Source organism: Ambystoma mexicanum, chromosome 11, assembly GCF_040938575.1.
Source record: "Ambystoma mexicanum isolate Mex_15411 chromosome 11, UKY_AmexF1_1, whole genome shotgun sequence".
Lineage (NCBI taxonomy): Eukaryota > Metazoa > Chordata > Amphibia > Caudata > Ambystomatidae > Ambystoma > Ambystoma mexicanum.
Window position 1 is genome coordinate 898,642,873 of NC_090934.1, and position 20,800 is coordinate 898,663,672.

Sequence of the window (20,800 nt, forward strand, 5' to 3'; positions counted from 1 at the left end):
AGGTAAATAATAACACGAAAACAAGGTTATGAATACTAGATTTCAAGTAGTAGATGATGTTGAGGTCACTGCAGGAGAGGAGAGGTGTCCATGCCGTCATTTCTAATGGATTGTATGAAGAGCCTCAAGTCAGCTGGATCATCAAGTACTGCTGTGCGACCCTCATGTGTTAATTTAAAGGAACATGGGTGGAATAAGCCATAGCGAATATTAAGTTGTTTAAGGGCAGGACGGAATGCCAAAAAAACTTTTCTTCTTTGTGGTGTGCTTCTGGCCACATCCTGTGATATAAATAGCTTGCTACCATGCCAAATGAGTGATTTGCATTCTTTTGCGGTGGAAATAATAAGTTGTAGTTGAGAGTATTCCAGAAGTCCTTGGCATCGGACGAGATGTGGAAGAGAGTGAGGATTGACCAATTCTATGGGCCCGTTGTATAGTGAATGTAGTTTCCAAGGGCAAATGTAGTATGGCCGGTAAGAATTTTTGTAGGAAAACAATGGGGTCGGTACCCTCAGCTCCTTCTGGCAGGCCTGAAATGCATAGGTTATTGCGCCTACTGTGATTTTCCAAATCTTCATTGTGCTTTTGGAGATCTTTAATAGATATTTCTAATTGTGCAACCCTAGGGGATATGTCTTCTAGATCGCCCACTCTTCTCTCCACCTCATCCACTCTGTTGTTGACTCCCAACCACCTTTCATCTAATTGTTGTAGTTTAGTGTTTGTGGTTTCTATAAAGGGTTTGAGTGCCCTAATTTCCGCAAGAATGGCTTCAATATCCGGATCTGAAATACCTAATGGTGGTGCTGAGTCACTTTTGGGTTAGTTGAAGAGGATGTAGTATCCTTAGATGCGGAACCATTCTTATGGTTAGCTTTGCTAGTTGCCATAGCTGCGCAATTCCTTACAGATGGTTGCAGTTGATGCATGTAATTCTTTGTAGATATTATTTATTTATGATTTCTCATAGTATATAATTATTACATCCATATTACTCTTAATGTTTTACTCTTAAGTAAAGAGACCAGAAAATGGAAAAACCAAGAATAATAAGGCATACACTACAGAAGATTAAGAGAGTTAGGAATTCCTGTGGGAAATTATGCAATCCTGGAGTGGACCAACCGCTGTTTTCCAGAGCAGTATACAATGAAGGGAGGAGCAAGCCTGTATAGCTGTGGAGGTGTGCAGGTTGGGTGATTATTGACCAATCTGTATGTTAGGATGTGGTAGTTGTTATAATATTTAAAGGAAGGGAGTGTTTATGCAGAAGGCACTCAAAAAAAAGTGCCTAATGCTTTAATTATATCCATATGTCTGTATTATTTTTCAACACTTTCCCTTCGGTGATCTTCTTTTCTGCTTTTATATTTGACAACTTATATCACAATCTGTTAGCAGCAGTTCCTTTCCTCCCCTCTTCCAGCTTAAGTATATTATCTGTAAAACTTATTTTTTTTTCCTTCCTTTAAAGCAATTCCATATATTATGTTTAAAAGGTAGTTCAAAAGTAAAATCTTTGTTTTCTTCTTACTTTTTTTTCCTCTTCTTTCCCCAGCAGGTGGCGCTCTTATGTGGAAGTGCCTGTGTTCTGGGCCAGAGACGGTGCGTCGCTTAATGTGCGACGCCGTACCTCTCCACACGAGGGGCGGCTCGCAAACCGACGTGCTCTCGATGCTGCTCCTGTGAGAGCAGTCAGCAAATGAAGACGCCGTTCCACGCGTCGGAGCCGTGGAGAAACAACACCGATCCCTCCCGTGACGATAGCGATGAGTATTTCAGCGGTTTTACGGTAAGTTTTAGTAAAATAATAAACCTAATGCAATATTAAATATTTTCTGAGGTGGAGCTGAGCCTCTAGGCGGCCATCTTACCACGGTGCTAAGCCATGCCCCCAACTGTCCCATTCTATAGTATCCTGCATGCTCTGATTGTTATGCTGTGAGCTGTCCCTTGAATGTGTGAGGTCATTTGGAATGGGAGGGTTCTGGGTGTTCTGGGTTTGGTGGTTGGGAAGGGTCTTCACGATGGGAGCTGGGACATGGAAGTAGGTTGGAGCCTGCTCTCCTGTTAACTCCTATCTGTGACCTGTAACCAATAAAGTACATTCCTTTTGTACTCACCTTGTCCTTGCCTGGTTCCTACGTCATGGTTGTGATTCCTGTAGTGGTCCTAGTTACTACATGACTTTCCCATTCCAACAACAGGCACGCACTCCTCTCCTAATCTGCACCCTGGAAACATAACTTTTGCCTGCCACGTTACAATAGTGTTGGCTGTGCTGAGATTGTAACCTTCAGCTACTTTGCAAATGTGTTCCAAGTGTGTGACATGCTGGACAGCTCTGCATCTCGCTTCTGTTCGGCATGATAGCACTCAAGGTTTTTTGGTACAAATTTTTTATTTTTATTTTTACCTTGTGAGGCGTTAACAGCAGGAGTGACTCATTCAATAGGAAAGAGGGGTGAAGGGCGAAGAAGGCAATGGAATCTAAGTCATTAGTTTGGGCTAATGGCACCGCCTATACGCCAAACCCTTTTCATTGCAGTACAAGAACGCACACTAAATACATCCTCCTGGTATCTCTTTGAGCTCCCCCAACAAGCAGTAACATCAAACTTTAGCCTGACAATGGGCCTCATTACGAGGCTGGCAGTAGCCGCGCCCTCATTAAGGGCACGGCTGCCACCGGTAATGAAATTTTACCGGGTCCATGGAATGGGCAATTACCGGGTCATGCCGACCTTGGCGGACCGGGTAATTGCCCATTCCATGGACCCAGTTAAAGTTAATCCTCATTCCCATTGAGCCCTATAGGGCTCAATGGGAATGGGGAGGGAGCTAACAACAGGCCCGTTAATAACGGGCCCGTTGTTAGCTCCCTGGTCCTTTCCGGGTCCCGCGAAGGAACCTCGTAATATGGTGGAGTGGGTTTAACTGCACCGGCACCATTACCGGTGCCATTACACCCATTCCGCCCGTCTCCTAATGAGGCCCAATGTTTTTTCTAATCAGTCTGCTGAGAGTTAATGGCTTAATTGCAGCTGTCAGTGGCTACTGGGCACTGAAATCCTGTTACAAACCAGCAACGACAAAATCAAAAGTTTTGGCTTGAGATATTAGATTAGCATTTGGCTGCTACTGATATAAATGCCTGGTTAACCGCTCCATGTTCCAGCTGTTGCGATCGTAAGGGCAAGTAGTACCTTTATATCAGTGCTTAGCAAAATCCTATCAAATCCCTAAACAAAAGTCCAAACTGTTTGCTTTGCCAATGCTTGTTTTTAGTACACCTCCAGTCTATGGTGGATGGCGTTGCTGCTCTTGCAATAACCGCAATCAGAAGAGGTACTTTTCAAATATTGACACCACTGAGTCCTCTCACAAAAGTGTGATGGCAGTATAACGTCTGGTTGTTGTAGTGGCCATAAAAAGGCTGCCAATACGTTTCGGATTTTAAGTGCAATTACAACTACACTTTTTTTTTAACATTAAGGCTCGAAGTGTTCAAATAAAACATGTTATGGATCATAAGCAAAAACATTGAAGACTCTGATAACTGCAACGTTTTATTATGGTAGAATTCCATTGCTGAACGGAAAAGGTGTTACATGTTATTTTGCCTTAAACTAATAAACTGTGCAAAGTGACTGCTAAACAAGCTCGTTTTTCAGGTTGTTTTGAGTATCGCTGCATGCCATGTACCTGCCGTTCTTGTTAGTGCAAGCAACAATATATGTCTTTTGTGATTTCTCTGTCTGGCAAATGGAGTGCGTAAATAGGCGTGAAATGGCAATCCCTGGCATTTGGCTTGAAGGCATTGCACTTAACGTTAACATCTAAAACTTCACATGTTGGGAGTGCTTGGCCATGTAAGGGCAAACCCTGGCATATTGTGTGAGTTACTGGATATATCATGGAAAAACCTGGAACATGACAGTTGTACTTAGGCAATGATGCCAATAGCTGGTAAATTCTATGGGCACCGGCATACATCATGTCATTATTTCAGAACCGGTTTGAGTACACAACCATTCTACAGTGCACCATTTGCCAATTTAACAATTAGCAAATGGTTTACTAGGGTTTGTGATCACAGTAGCTGGCAAATGGTGTGCGCTCTTGGACAGCTGATGCACATGTTCTGCAATGGTGTGAGCACATGGTTATATGATGGTAATACCTGGCAAATGGAGTACCCAACCTTCACGTGCCAGTGACTGGTCAATGATGCAGGGAGTTCCTGGGGATTAAGTGCCATGACTGTCAAATGGAGTTGACACTTGTGCAAACGATGGTAATACTTAACAAAGGTGACCGTGCCGTGCCAAGGGATGCCAATGCCAGGCAAATAATGGCAGGATTTGGGATTCAGATGGCAATACTCGGCATATGATTTGAATACTTTGGACTGTGATTAAAGGATCTCGCTCGCATATGCTGTGTGAGGTCGCTCTACATGATGGCCTTACCTGTGAACTTGCAGGAATACCGTTGAATATGATGGCAACTCTTATCAAAAAGTACCAGCTAAAAGCCGGAACTACACCTACATTTCATGCATGTCGCCAGCTGGTCTGCTACGATTGTTTTTTCCTTTACCCACGTCTCCCCTCCTCGTCCACACTTTCTTCTGTTAGGCTCCTGTTGTGGACCAAAGGGCACCTGTCCCTTTGAGGAGAAAGCGAAACCAGGAACGGGAGAGGGAGGGGAGGGAGGAAGGGAGGGGAAATAGCGAGGGAAGCAGTCTGTAAGAGAAATAAATGGAGCTAAGACGTACACTGTGTCCGTGCGTCATTGCATGAATGGGCTAGGCCACCCACAACAACTGGCGACAAGAATGATTGCCCATGCCACCGGCCCATGAGGAGGGGACGTATGTATTCCAGTGTGGCATGGAGGGCCGCAGAAGCCAAGGGTCGGAGGAGGTGCGCACCAGACCATTGCAGGAAGGAGGCTCAGTGGAGCTGTCGGCGGAGAAGACAGATGTCAGACGAGGCGCTCAATACGCCAGTGAAGGAAGGAGACCCTGTGGAGCTGCCGGTGAGGAGGACTAGCGTGCCAGACCAGCCCAAGATCCAAAGAAGTCCAGGAAGGTGACAGTAAGGAGAGCCGAACCGCCCAGAAGAAAGAAGACCAACCTGGAGGAGAGGAAGCCCGACAATGCTGCCGGTGAAGAGGACCAGCGCAGCAGGAAAGAAGCAAGTAAACCGCGTTGGGCGCATCATCACACAGCCTCTGCGGAAAGGTACGGAGAGTGAAGGGCGGGCAAATGCTGAGGAGCACATAAAGCATAGAAAGGCCACTTGAAAGCAAGGCTCAGTTAAAGGGAACAGTGCCAAGACATTAACCAAACCACTTGAAAGCGAGGACTATTAATTAAAGAAGCGAACACCAAGCACATACCACTAGAAAGCGAGGATTACCAGACAGCGCACAGGGGAAGGGCACCCCAAAAACAGTGCCCCACAAGCCCACGAGAATGCGAGAATTGCTGGCACACATGCTCCAAAGAAAGAACAACCCAGTGGCCCATAAATCCACTAGAAAGCGAGGATCATCAAGCAGCCCACGAGGAAGGGGCACTCTACATGCCCAAAGACCCACTAGAAAGCGAGGATCATCAGGTAGCCCAAAAGGAAAGGGCATTACACAAGCCTAAAGATCTATCAGCAAGCAAGGAACTCCCACGCGGGAAAGGTGATAGACACACGAGGAGGCCAACAGGAAGTGAAGACAGGCCGCCCTGCTCCAAGCCAGCACAGAGGCGCATGTCCTGAGGACAGAGGCTAAGAAAGAGTAAACCAAGGCAAAAATTTCCCAATCAGGAGGCGCTGCAGCAGATGGAGCCATACCAGCCACAGCAGGGATAACACCCACCAACCCAATATCATTTCTATGTAGAATGAATCCCTTCATGCTCGAGCCTCAAGAAAACCAAGGTCAGAGATGGCAAGAAGGGATGGATGAATTCGAAGAATTCATGAGAGCCGTAGGAAATCAAGACGCATCGAACAAGCTAGACATTTTCACCAATTTTGTGGGCAAAGACATCAAAAGCGTCATCAAAACCATCCCTGACCAAGGGAGAACGACGTACCCATTACTAATCACTGCAATAAATGGACGCCTAGTTGTGGTACCAAACAGAGACTATGAGCGGTACACCTTCAACCAGTGCACCCAGGCACCCCATGAAACAATAGGCCAATTCATCCTATTCCTTCAAAGGAAAATAACGTACTGTGACTTTGCAAACTTCTACAACGATGAAGCCATCCGGCTGAGGGTAATAGAAGGGTGTCTGTCATCCTAGTTTAGGAAGCATTTTCTGAAGAAACCCTTTCCCCTGCAAGAGATAGCAGAACTGGCAAGGGTGTATGAACGTGCCAATGTCCAGGCTGCCACATATTGAAAACCTGAAGAAACTGGATACAGTAGCAGCCATCACCACTAACCCACAAGGGTAGCCTCGCCAATGTGGCACCCCACCCTGACAAGACTCCTGGAACCAAACACTTGGAGCTCAACCAGAGTGTTATCGCTGCAGATTTGAATTCCCCCACAAAGGACAGTGCCCAGCCATTGGCCAGATGTGCAGCCAGCAAAACCATTTTCAGAGCATGGGTCATGAAAGAACACCTCTAATGCCAGCCTATAGGCCTCCGACACAGATGGCGCCGAACAGACAATATGAACCGCCAAGGCCACTCAACACATGGCCGTACCCCGAGAAGGACAAAACCAGAAACAACGCTCCTGGAAACATTACGCACCCCAGATTCATCAGAGCAGTGGAGAACCTGCAAATGGAGCCAACAAATGAAACATACAAGACCTTGAACAAATCTACCAGGTACAGACTGTCCCTGATGAAGATCCAAGAAGGGAATTCATTCCCCGAGATCCATGCGAAAAATCCCTCGGTCGAGGAGCAGCCACCAGGGATGGAACAATGCCCGGAATACGACTGGTACAGCAGAGAATATGGCCGGCTCATATCTGACTCGGTTGATGACAGCACGGCACCCCGAGTAACAGTACATCTGGGAGGGATCGACACACTGTTTCTTATTGACATAGGTGCAACGGTCAACGTAATGAACCAAGAAATGTACTAGGCGCTCGCCGAGACATACCCCCTACAGCCTTCCCATGCTCACATCTTTCAATGGGCACGATGCTACCTCTGACATCCAGGGGTCAGTTCCTGTGTGATCTAGTACACAGAGGCAGAAAGGTACCAGTGACAATCCATGTTATACACAGCCCAGTAACAGGAAGATGCCTCCTAAACTACAAGACAGCCGTTGCGCTACACCTGATAGACATCTGCTACGACAAGTCGGAGACGATTCAAGGATTCCCCCCAATGGCCCAATCCACACGGGCCATTTCCCAGAAGGCGCTCGACCTCGAGACACTGAGAGCCATATTCCCCAACCTGTCTAAAGGCGTCGGCATGTTGAAAGACACTGTGATCAAACTACACATGGACCCGTCCGTGCAACCCATACCACAACACCCCAGAAAAATAGGATTTCACCTACAAGCCAGGGTGATGCACAAGCTGCAGCTACTACTCGACAACAACATTATCGAGAGAGCAGAAGCACCCACCCCGTGGGTATCTCCACTAGTAGTTGTCCCCAAGGCGGATGGATGCCTCTGCCTCTGCTTTGGCATGAGGATTCCCAACACAGCCATCCAACGGGAAAGACACCCAGGACCAAACATAGAGGACATTCTGGTGACATTCAATTAGGCCACCAGATTTTCGAAGTTGGATCTAAACCAAGGCTACCACCAGCTTGTAATCAACCCTGAATCTAGGCCAATAACAATGTTCACGACACATGAAGACCTCTTCTGCTATAAAAGGCTAAATTTCAGAATTTCATCAGCGGCCAAAATTTCCCATGAGACCATCTGAAGGTTGATCAGCCCAGTGACTAACTTCTTTAACTACAGCGATGACATCTTGGTCTACGGGTAACACAGGATCAACATGGCGAAGCACTGAGGCAGGTATGCCATATCCTCCAGGAAGCCGGTCTTACACTCAACAGTCTCAAGTGTGAGGTCAACAAACACAGCCTGTACTTCTTTGGGCACATTTTCTCGGATCAAGGCATCAGAGCGGACCCTGACAAAATTAGCTCCATCGTCAACCTCATGAGCCTGAAAGACGTGTCCGAACTACGCTCGTTCCTGGGCATGGCAGGATACTGTGCACGGTATTTTCCCCACTATGTGACACTCACCAATCCCCTACGACAACTGCTAAAGAAGGACCAACCATTCACCTGGGAGGAACAATGCCAACAAGCATTCTTCGCAATCAAGCAAGAGCTACACATGGACGCATCCGTGGAACCGCTAACTGGCATATTTCAACCCACAGTGGGGCACAAAAATAACTGTAGACGCCAGCCCCATGGGCCTAGGAGCCATACTGCCCCAAACCAATCGACAACAGAACACTGAAACACACGTGCTCGCATATGCCAGTGGGCATTGAACACCATTGAGGAAGCATACTCGCAGGCAGGACGCGAGAGCATGGCAGCAGTCTGGGCATGTGAAAAATTCCACCACTTCATCATCTGCAGGACCTTTGTACTGATCACGGACCACCAAGCCCCATTAGCCCTTTACGGTAACCCCAAGATAAAGATGCCGCCATGCATCGAACGCTGGGGCATCCGCCTCCAGGAGTATGACTACACCATTGTCCACAAACCCGAAGGCGAGGCCAATCCAGCCAACTACATATCAAGACACCAGACAAGCCCCCGGACACCGCATTGCAGGGTGAAGCGGAGGACTACATTGCTTACCTGTGTCTGAACGCCCTTCCCCCAGCAATCACTACGAAACAGTTTGTTGAACGCAGCCGAGCTGACCCCATGATAAGAGCGGCTGTCCAACTAACGAATACCAACAGGCGGTGACAGATAGCCATGGAATGCTTTGAACCGGGGGAGAGGGGAAGCAGATAGGAGAGACCTAGCCAGAATGGCGAAGATATACAGGGAATTTGCCATGACAAGCCCAGGAATGCTACTGAGAGGAAACCGACTAGTCGCCCCCAAGAGCCTCAGGAAACCCCTCGTCAGGATTGCACATGAGGGACACCATGGCATAGCCAACACAAAGAAGGTACTACGCAACCAGGTCTGGTTCCCGCCCATGGACACTGTAGTCGAGGACACGTTGAGACACTGTGACCCATGCCAGATAAATGCGATGAACTCACCCCCATGCCCACTACAGACAGTCCCCCTCCCTGAGGGACCATGGAAACGAGTAGCTCTTGATTTATACGGCCCGCTGGAAGAAGGGGGCCATATCCTAGTGGCCATTGACGAATGGACAAGATTCCCCCTAATGAAGCATGTACAGTCAACGGCATTCCATCAAGTCGTAGCCGTAATAGACGAACTGTTCAGCGGATGGGGCATCCCCAGTGTTGTGAAAACCAACAATGGCCCACCTTTCCAAGGACAGGAGTTTAGGAAGTTTGCAGCGCATCTCGGATTCCACCACCAGAGGATCACGCTACTGTGACCACAAGCCAATGGCATGGTAGAACGCTTTATGGCAACCATCAAGCTGATAAGCCAAAAATCTGCTGTCAACCAAACATCCATGCCCCAAGTTATCTTTCAAATGCTGAGGAGCTATCAGCTCACACCCCATGAAGCAACTGGCAGGACCCCAGCGGAAATGATGATCAAATACAAACCGCAAACCAGACGACCACAGCTGGAAGATTACACCCTGGAAGAGGATGCTGAAATAAGAAAGCGAGAGGCCGAGTAAAGAAAGAAAGCTAAAGAGTGGGCCGACCAGAAGCAGAGAGCCAGATAACCCCAAATTCCTTTAGGCAAGATCGTGCTAGTCAGACAAGCCCAGAACAGGAAAACTGATTCCTGAAACAGATCAGAGCTCCTAGTGGTGACGGAAGTCAAAGGGCCAATGATCACCACCATAGGAGACCAAGGAGAAATAACAAGGAACACGTTGTTCTTCCGCAAGATGTTCCCGAAGGACCCAGGAGAAGATATACCTCTTTAAGAGGTAGAACCGGAAAGCCAAGAGATGCCCCCTGAACCGCCTGAGGACCCTCCATCACAGGCGCAGGGTGAGGACACAAGTAACCCGCCTGGCCATCCCCAGCTAATCTCAAGGAAGCCCACCCGCCTCATTGAAGAAATGTAGGCCCTGAACTTCCATGATAAGTAAGGGGGGGTGTTATGGTCCACAGGGCACCTGCCCCTTTAAGGAGAAAGTGAAACCTGGAACGGGAGAGGGAGGGGCGGGAGAAAGGGAGGGGAAAGAGCGAGGGAAGCAGTTGTAAGAGAAATAAATAGAGTTAAGACATACACAGTGTCCATGCGTCATTGCATGAATGGGCCTAGGCCACCCACAACAGCTCCAAAGCGCCCCCCAGCTGCACGTGGCTGCTTTACAACACTTGAAAAATAAATACAAAACAGGAAAAATTAATACCTTTGTGGGATCAGCCTGTGGTGTTTTTGTTTCAGGACGTGAACTTAGAGTGATAGTGGTGAGTCTCGTTGTAGGTTTTGACGATGAAGTGCTTGCGCTTGTCACCAACGTTGTTGTGCGACACGGTCCTAGAACAGTTTCAATTGTGCATATCCTGCTGCAAATAGCAGTGATGACACAACCGTTGCTTCCTCTTGTGCTGTAAACCACGTCCCCTAAAATGAATTGAAAAGCATAAAAGAAATTGAATAAATCAAAGGATAAACTTGAGAGAAAAATGCACAGGGCATTGGCCCAACCCACTCCCGTCAAAATGCAAAGGTTCCTTTGCTAACATGGCTCTTCATTTATCAGCCCATGGAAACGAACTCTCGATTATGATAATTAGGGAACACAGCCGAGAGGGTGAATTCATTTGCTTAGAATCGCTCCATATGTTGGGAAGCCAGGATGTAAGCTATGGTGCTACCAAACCCAACCAACCAATTCATGAAGAGATACTTATTTTTTGCAATAACGTTCAACATCTGTAAATTGCTCCTACGTCTGGGTGTAACTTTTAAGTCAAAATGATCTTCACAAAAGCATGTAGGTATAATTTACCACTGTTGGAAAATCTTTGTGACCTGTGTCTGATTCTCAAAACGTGCACAAAAAGGTGGCATCTGCCTTTCACTATGTTACTATGGAGTTACTTCATATCGGACAAGAGGAAAATTAATATTTTACACAAGATTTTCATCAACATTTTCTCACGCTCGAAACATTGTTTTCATGAACAACAAAACCCTTCTTACTCTACACATCCCACAAAATTACATAAGCTTTCATTCACTTTGACACCTCAAACTCAAAACTTACATAATTACATTTTTTGTTATTTTTTTTTTTAAACTTTATTTTCATTTTAAGTAGGTGTAATTTAAGCATGGTCATGCAGGTTTTCTATGACAAATATAACGTTTTCTGAATAATAATGTGTGAGTGTGCATCTCTTCGCCATTCAAATCACCCCACCCCTCCCAACACAACAACTCCCCAACATGCCTGATAAACACCCAATTGTGCTGGTATTGGAGTAGGTCACTCGGGTGTAAAATTCACAACTCTAAGTAACTTACTCCTAATCGTACCCCAAAAGAAGAGATGCACACCTGTTAGTGAATCATTCACATCTCCATTTGTGAATTGGAATTAGCTTATAATTTCCTATGAGAGACAGAAGATGTGTGGATCGGTACCTGAGTCACCAGAGTTCACCTCTTCCACTCAACCGGTTTAAATTTGCTTTTTAATGTAAAGCTTTTAACGGTGGCAGTGAAATTCCCAAAGTACTGAAAAAAGCCTGCAGGGTTGTGCCACACCAGATCAAGGTAGACACAAATATTCTTTGTCTTTTATTGTGGCAGGACAACATTCCGGACTCATGAAGGCTAAAAGGAAATACTTAAACTGTCCTTAGCTCATCTAGGGGGAATGGTGGTGGTGCGATTAAGTCCTACTATGAGGATGGGTACCGGCAGATGAAAATACGGGATAACTCAGTATTCATTGGAATGAAGGATTGTCCACAAAGAGGTATTATTATGATAAGTGTATGTTCTACCCCATAATCTCATAGACGGTAAGAGAAGGTGCTGAGACAGACTACAGGTAAGTACACTGAGCACAGGATTAACCCTATGTGTTAGAGTCAACTGTACAGTCAAATGGCAATCAGGATATATTTAGCAAGTCCTCAGATGGTTAGAGTTCAATGGTAGCAGTTCTGGTTTAACAACAGTGGGTCTGTTGGTGAACAGATCGTGAAGGCAGAAGGATTGCGGTGGAGCTGGTGATGTTATTTTGCCTAATGAACAATTGTCAGACCTGGATTATGTTTCATTTATTTGGTTCATTGAAGATGCAGCTTCGGTAGAGGGTGATGCACCTCACATTCAGAAGAGGTAGTTTGGTTAGGAGGTGTACTCTCAAAGTCCCAAGAGTACTTCTGGTTTCTCTCAGGGTTTTACTTTGTTCTTTACTGGCCTCGAGGACTGTTAGTTGCTAGTACTCACTACATTTGATGATTATGTCTCTTTGTTTTGGATCAGCACCCGAACAAGGCGTTGCTTTCACAGCAGTTCTTGGATGAGTACAGGGACCAACGTGCATTCTTATGATTCCTCTTGACATACGCACCTTTGTCTGTGCTTTGAGGATCGTCCCCAGGTTTGCCAAGGTAAGGATCCAGGTCATTGAGGTTATACAGGAAATGCAGGGCTAACAGGTACCTCAGCTTCCAAATGACAGGGTTGCATTCTTTCATACTTTTGTGAGCCACCCAATCTTTGGGGCTGCCACATTCAAGGTTCACTGGCTTCTTTCTGCTTTTTTTCTTGTTTATTTATTTCCTCAGGTGTGGATTTAGGTTTTAATTCAGATACCTTTGACAGGCATGTCCTATCTGTTTTGACAAATGTAGCCGTCACACTCTGAGGCAGGAAGTTTCCTACTTATTGCTTCTTAGGAATAATGTCTGGACATTGGATTTACTCAGGAGCTAACATTATTTATGTATTTGTTTGTTTTCTGGTTTACAAGAAGCCTTTCAGATTATTGAAATGGAAAAGAAAAAACAGTTAAACACATATCATAGAAACTATTTTACATACATTAATTTCTTTATCTCAAAAATTCCATTTGGAATATTAATATAAAATGACTTACATGTTCTTATCGCCACCATTTCTTTTCATTTAAAAGTACATATAATTTCTTAACACATTTGTTAAGGGTGATCACGATTCATACATCTATTCCACAGATAATCTGTTTCAATGAATTTGGGCTTGTGCACACCTTTCCACAACGTTTCCATTCCAATTTTTCCAGACTGTTGATATTTTAAAATTAAATGCTTCATTGTCTCTTTATGTGCCTCTCTTTTACACAATATTCAAAACTTTAAGTTCAGAGAAATTCCCCTTGTTTGTATTCTGTATGTCTAAAGTGCATAATAGGTTTAATCTGAACCTAATCATATGATGTATAGAGGTTAACTATGGCACCTTAAAGCATACAGAATTTCATTATGTCTACTCAAGGTTAAAAAACCCAAATTAAGCACTTACGTAACCTCTTCAGGGCCCATTTTGCCCAAAATCGTAATTTGACAGTGGGGAACTGTTACGCTTACACTGTAACGTAAGCAGCTACCCGCCGCCAATTTGCCGTCATTTGCAATCGGCAGTGCAAAGTGAGTAAACTGGCATGCCAGGCAGCGTTTACTTTTGTTTGTGAGCACTGCTTGCTGTGCTCATATTGCAGGTGACACAATTGAAAGGAAACCCTCCCTGACATGTGAACTCTGGAACCCTTTAAAGCCACAGTCTCCTTGCCCACCCCCCCTTTCACCTTGTGTTTGGTTGTTTGCCAGCCCAAATAGAATTTTCAAGTTGCAAATCATTCATCCTGCCCCCTATTTCTTGGCCACTGTTTATCATTGTGTTGTCTCAGGCAAATGAGAGAAGAGGGGCACAACCTACACTTACTTGAATATCAAAGTATTGTATTGTTTGAATTGTTTGTAGAATCAAGTAGTGCTAGAAGCTAGGCCTTCCCCTAATGCCTAGTTGCTTGGTATTTTGCTGTGTGCCCTGTCCTATCCTGCAACTAGACTTGATTGCTGTTGTGGAGATCCATCTTAGGTAGCTGTGTTCCCTGCTGTGCCACAGTCCACCTCTGACTGTAAGAGAGCTACTTCTGCTCCAAAGCCCAGAACCAGAGAGGAGTGAGGGAGAAGATTCACAACACTGCTGTAACTGCTGCCCTTCGCTGTACCTTGCCTCATGTCTACAGACCATGTGAGAAAGAAAGGGTCTCTGGATTGTTATTGGCCCAGTAAATTCATTCCTAACTCTGCAGGAAGGGCCTGCAGTAGTGCTCTGCTACTGCCTGCCTTACACCACTGGCTAAACTTGGGCCAAATACCTTATCCCTTGATCCGTCCAGTATTGTATCCTTAAGTACTTCCAGTGAACCCCATTTATCTCTAAGTGAAGTTAGTGCAATAAGCCTAAGGTGTTGAGCATCAGTATTTAAGTTGTAGGTGAATAATAAGAAACTATTTGGGGCAGGTTCACTCATTCCCTGTACATTTTGGAAATATGTATGAAGTTAATCATATCCCCAACAAAGCTTTTCTAGAGCTTATATATTTGTAATGTTTCCTTTTGTGAAATATATAAAGCAGATAACAGTTGACAGTGGCACCAAGCAACCATATTGAATACATACAGTGTGCTGCTTAAGTGTAATGTTTTGTATGGTGTCTTCACTCATCAGGTTGGGTATCACTAAATGAAGGTGATTCAGTGTTGGAAAGTTAAAGTTTACAATATTGTGCCTTAGCCCCTTTATTGTTTAGTTTGTACATCTCAGAACTGGGTGAATCGCAGGCAGCAGTGAGGGCTTTCCCCCCTAAAATTAATTGAATTGCGATTCTGTGGGTCCTCTATGCAGAAAACCTAGTGTTCATGGATCTTACCCCAGTTGGCCTGCAGAGGCATATCAAGACGTTCACGCAGTTTCTGGGAGACAATGACATGAAGGTCAATAATCTAAAATCAAAGATCCTGAGCATGGAGTCTGCCCGCAGGAGGCCGAGGAAAGATCATGCTTGGTGAGTTGCCAATGAGGGAATAGAGGTGGTAGAGACTATGGTCCATTTGGGGGTGTCCAGAAACAAAAACATTGATGATAGAGCCCATTATCTCTCGCTCCGTAACAAGGCAACAAGGCTGGCGGCTCAGGGTTTGAAAATCTTCTGTAGATATTGTAAATTCGCCCTCTCTCCTCTTCTTTCTTTCTATCATCAAAAGGTGGGGCCCATACTTACCTATGGTTGTGAAGGAATGTTGAATACGGGCTGGAGGATATGGGCCATATTAGAGGGGCTGTTCCGGATAATGATCCTTCAGCTACATAGCTCTCTGAGGATGCCTACGATTAGGCATGAACTTAGCCTACAGTCTGTGGAGTCCATTGCCCTCTGGAAATTTATGGTGTTCTACAGAAAATGTAGGGTGGCGCAAAGTGGAACCCTTTTCGAGATGTTCACGGTGATGGGAAAATCTTCTGATCAAACCCTTAGGAGATGGTGGGAGAAGATAGAGGTAATCCTTGCAGAGAGCAAAGTGGACAGGGAGGAGTTGTTTTCAAACCCCATGAAAATAAAAATGCAAGAACAGGACTGGGAGGATACTGTTCGGCAAAGAAATCTAGATACCCTGAGACCCTGTCTGGAAAGGGAAAAAGGGTCTGAATCAGCCCCCACATTATCTAGTAAAATGTCCCCACTATAGGGACTTGTTGATTAGGGTGCAACTTCATATACTGGCTACCAGGGAAGTGGAACTGGAGAGGAAACAAATATCCAAGGATTTTTTGTATTGTAGATACTGTGGGTCCCCAGGGGAAGCAGAAACTCTCCGACATCTGGTGGCCTCATGCACTGCCCTAAATGTTTTACATACTAATTACTTGCAAACCCATAGGGACTTCAGATTGACAACATTGGACTTACAGTGGTGGGAATGGACATTGATGGGAGAGAGAATAAGTCTTTGGGGGTCATTCCGAGTTTGGAGGTAGCCATGGTGCTATGAGCACCATGGCTGCCTCCCATCCCGGGTCTGGGTCCGGTGTCTCTGAATGGGGACTTACCGGGTCATTCCAACCTTGGAGGACCCGTTAAGTCGCCATTCAGAAAACCATTCCCCATTCTCTTTTGAGCCCCCATAGGGCCATTAGCGGGCCCGTTATTTGCTCCCTGGTCCCTTAACGGGTCCCGCTAAGAACGGCTGGTTAGACCAGCCGTTCCTGGTGGGACCCGCTAAGGGACTTCGGAATGTGGCGGTAGGGGGTTAACGGCACCGGCATCCTTACCGGTGCCATTAACCCCCTACCGCCATACTCGGAATGAGGCCCTTTGTTTGGCAGTCTTGCAATTTATTGAAGCAGTGCTAGAACCGGCAAAGGAGGTTTCCTCAGGGAAGGGCATGCTGGCAATGAGTTGGATGATGAGGGAATAACCATAGAGCTCTGCAGCTCCTTGTCGCTTTATAAGAACTTATATTTGTGCGTCAAGGCAGAGGAGGGTTGAAATCACTTCTGTCAAATTGTGTGCTAATATGGAGAATGCTTTTTAAAATGGTGTTTGTTAATAGACCTGGGATTTCCAAAGGGAGGAATGTGAACATTGTAGACATTGTTGGTCTAGTTGTTTTGCTTTTTCGTTTTGTCTTCTTTCCTTATGCTTATGTAGAGTCGAAGGATGTGTTTCAGTGTTTTAATGTAAATGGTTAAATTACTCATAGTTTAATAAGTTCAACCAATAAACATTAAAAAAAAGTTTCAGTTTTCGTTGTCTACAGAATTTCCCCTGTGCGTCTTGAACATGTCTACATGTATTCCTTCTGTTTAATATTTAACCTGAATTAAAATTGTTCCCATTGAACTGTGTAAATACTACCTTCATATGATCTTCCCATGCCAGAGTAAACTGCTAGTATTCTGCTTTACTGTACACTATTTGGAATTACCCTGCATAGTAACTGCCTTGTGTATCATTTGCATTTACCTTGTATGATATTCTGCTATGAAGAATATTATTGGAACATACCTTGCACTGTATTCTGACAATTCATTTAAATTTTTTGACTAGCAACTTTTGAGTCAGTAATTGGCTTGGGTTTGCAGTCATTCTGTCGTGTGCATTACATTTCCCATTACCACGTCTCAGTATGAATGTGTTTCATTTCCTACAGTTATTTCACATTCCTTCCTCATTGCCCATTGGATTAACAATTGTGCAATGAAGTCCTCAGTCCCTTTTCCACTTCAGGCATCCCTATTGGTGAGGTTTGCACATTAGATAGCCCATCCACTGTGTTGTTTCAAACTCAGGAACATATATTAGGTTACTTTTTTTCATTCAGCACTAATTTCATGGATGGTCCTGCACCCTTTACAAAACCATCTGTCACACGTAAATGATTGTAAACAGAATGGGCCTCATTACAAGTTGGGCGGTAGCCTTGCCAGTAAAACCGGCAGGCTGCCCCCTGACTTGCAATTTTTTCTGGCACCCGCAAATGGGCAATTACTGAGCCAATACGGCCCTGCCGGACCCGGTAATTGCCCATTCACGGGCGTCGGAAAAAAATGCTCCCCATTCCCATTGAGCCCTATTGGGCTCAATGGGAATGGGGAGGTCGAATGCACCGGTGCCATTCAGAATGGTGCCGGTGCATCTGACATGCTCTGCTCGCGGTCGCTGGTACGCCCGCCAGGCCAGTCCTAGTAGTGTGCGGGTCCGGTAACAACAGTATCAGCAAGGTTACAGGTACCGTTGTTACCGGACCGGCAAACTTATAATGAGGCCCAATGACTACATTCCTGCTACCACCTTCCCAATACAACACTGCATCGCACGTTCAGCTCTGCTAAGAGTTTTTGGGGATTTCATGGTGCGGATAGGAATTCACTTTTTCAATTAAGATTAGCCTGAAAGCAGTTCCTGTATAGAGACTCAGAGAGGGTCGACCCTTTAATGACAAAAAACAGCTATGTATAACTACTAATAGCTCATTGTGGTTTGTTCTCAACAAAGAGAGAACAGCCTCACTCAGGGCCTGATTGAGAGGTCCATGTAATAATGGAAAAGGGTTTTGAAACACTTTTCCATGATGTAATAATGGAAAAATGTTGTGAGACACTTTTCTATGATGTAATAATGGAAAAGTGCTGTGAACACTTTTCCATGAAGACATGCATTCGATGTATTACAGGTGTGGCGGCAATAAACGAAGCCTGCCACTCCTGCAAAGTAGTCGTGATTTACGGCATGGCAACAGCCTTGCCAACCACCTCATATGCAAGGGGCTGGCAAGGACTGTATTCAGAGACCAGAACACCCTTCCTGCACCAGCCAAAAGAGGCGTACATTAACGGTACCCTGGGAGGGTCCCTTAAACTCCACAGCACATTTTCTCCAATTATGTACACAGCATTTCTCAGACGGCAGCACCACTTTTCTAGTTCAATGAAAGTTTAAGAAACCTTTCTTGAATTAGAAAAGTTGCAGTCTTTTGAGAAATGCTCGCTAAGCTACTGGAGCACATGTTTCCCAGATTTTGCTGCTGGACAGCATGACATTTCCCCTCCAAAATGTCCACCCATCTCAGAATGATGGTGTTGGAAACTGTAGAGAGAATGTCGGCTTTTCACAATATATTTAGCACAGGCTCTAAATCAGGCCATCAGTGGAATGTATCTTTATTAGGCACAGCTTTTCAAATATCTGCATGGGTCTATCCTCTCTGTGGTTTGAAACTGCTAACCATAAAAACGATTTCATGTTAGTAGCTTCTGCAAGCAGAGTAATTAAGATGAAGATCGTATTAATCTTAGGCCTTGACGCAAATGTCAGAAAGGCACAAGCAGCCATTTACTGGCATCTCAGAGAAAGACTATATTTTCACCTGCATTGTTTGCAAAGTTAAGGTGGAAGTCATGCCCTGCTGTGTATTCTTATATCTCTCAGTATGTACATATTTCTGCTTCTGTCCCTTCCCCATATGGGGAATAGTCTGAGTGTGTATATAGCTGTGACAAAGAAAAACTGCAATGTTACCCAATGCTGGTAACAGGCCAACAGGGGTGGAATGATATGAGTTGTGCGATCCCCTCTAGGTCAGGACTACCAGTATTACAGAGGTTATGTATTACACAATCGGAAACTTCTGCGAGCCGCAAAACAATGCCCTGCCTGTAAACTCAGTGTATTTAGCAAGCAGGCTGGTACAGTTGGCATTTAACTCTGTGTGCAGAGGGAGTAATTCCTAGTGTAACGAAGGTGCCAAAAGCATCTACCGGCAGTCCCACCCCTAAATTGCCTATATGTTGGGAACCGGAAATAGTGACAAGCAAGACATCTGTAATGATGCTGATAACACGAGCAGCCTTTGAAGCAAAGTATCCATTGAGAAAACCTTTCTTTATGTATCCACGAAGAGCTGGCAGTCTTTTGGGGAAGATCCTAAAGAGCAAGAGAAGATCGGCGAAAGAGCTGAATGGTGATGTCACATGACGTAAAGTGACACACAGAGAAGAAGAAAACAGAAGAGAAAGTAAAGCGAACATGTAGAATTTGGTGACAAAGTAAGAATCGAGTAGACGTTCACGTACAAAATGAAGATTACACGTGTGAAGAGCATGGAAGAAAATGCAAACCATTTTATAACTGTACAGATGATGGAAACGCAAGTAGACTAAGTAATCATAAAGGCTGGCTATACGTAGTGAATAGATTGTGGCAATGCGCCAAGCTATATGTTTGCATAAGAAATCTGGATGTTCCACATCATGTTTTAGTAAACTGAGACCCCATGAGAACGAGAAGCTGAAAGTGTGGCACAGTATAAAAAAGTACCTGACGAGCAAGAAAGAATCCATGAGGGCTTGGTTGGCCCAGTGTCAAATGGCATATATTAAGAAACAGTAACAGATTGACTAACCCTCTCTAGATGTCCTGTATGTGCAACAGGATGGGGTGTGGAGGGGCTACCTTATTAATAGATAGAACCAACACCTAGGTGAGGACAATTATTTAAGCACCAGGTTTTTCATACAAAATACATTTCTCTTTAATAATTGTTCCTAAAAAACATGTTAAAAAACCTTTCAACATTAGATCTTTTGATCATCATTCATACCATTCATACGAAGAATGTATACAATAACAGGGTAAATCAAAATTTGAATCTTCTTCAAGCATAACAGGTGGTTATGTATGCATAAATGACACAGGAGAAATACATTGGATTTCCCTTTTCCGTCGACATATGTTTCGGCCTCTTGAAAAGTACCACCTTTGTCTGGGATAGTCATTAAAGGTAATATTGGGCCACTTCAGGACATAGGTTAGTGATTCTGGAAGATTAGTTTCGTTCCCCATTAATAGATTCAATAATCTGTTGTCCATATGCTGTAATTTAGGACATCTGAGCTTAGAATACCTGGTATTCAACAGTAATATCCAGTATCTAGTTTCAGGAATTGACGTATCAGGCTGTGTGTCTTTATATGGGACTCATTTAGTTAGGTGAAAAACACCCTTTGTACATCCTTTGATTTGGAGAGGCACTTCACAAAAAATTGCTATAGTGATATCTATTAGTTTCCTCGTGGGCTATTTAAGTGGATGGAAAACACCCTTGTGCATCCTTTGAGTTGGAGA

The 20,800-nt window shown here is 44.8% G+C and overlaps 1 protein-coding gene across 1 annotated transcript in view; it reads right to left on the reverse strand.

Moving 5' to 3' along the window:
* Positions 1 to 20,800, reverse strand: part of LOC138505062 (mucin-5AC-like) — a 160,630-nt gene that overhangs the window by 117,609 nt on the left and 22,221 nt on the right. The window contains exon 2 of the mRNA XM_069625387.1: positions 10,519 to 10,733. Coding sequence (XP_069481488.1) covers positions 10,519 to 10,733 — 215 coding nt within the window. The remainder of the gene's footprint in view (positions 1 to 10,518; positions 10,734 to 20,800) is intronic.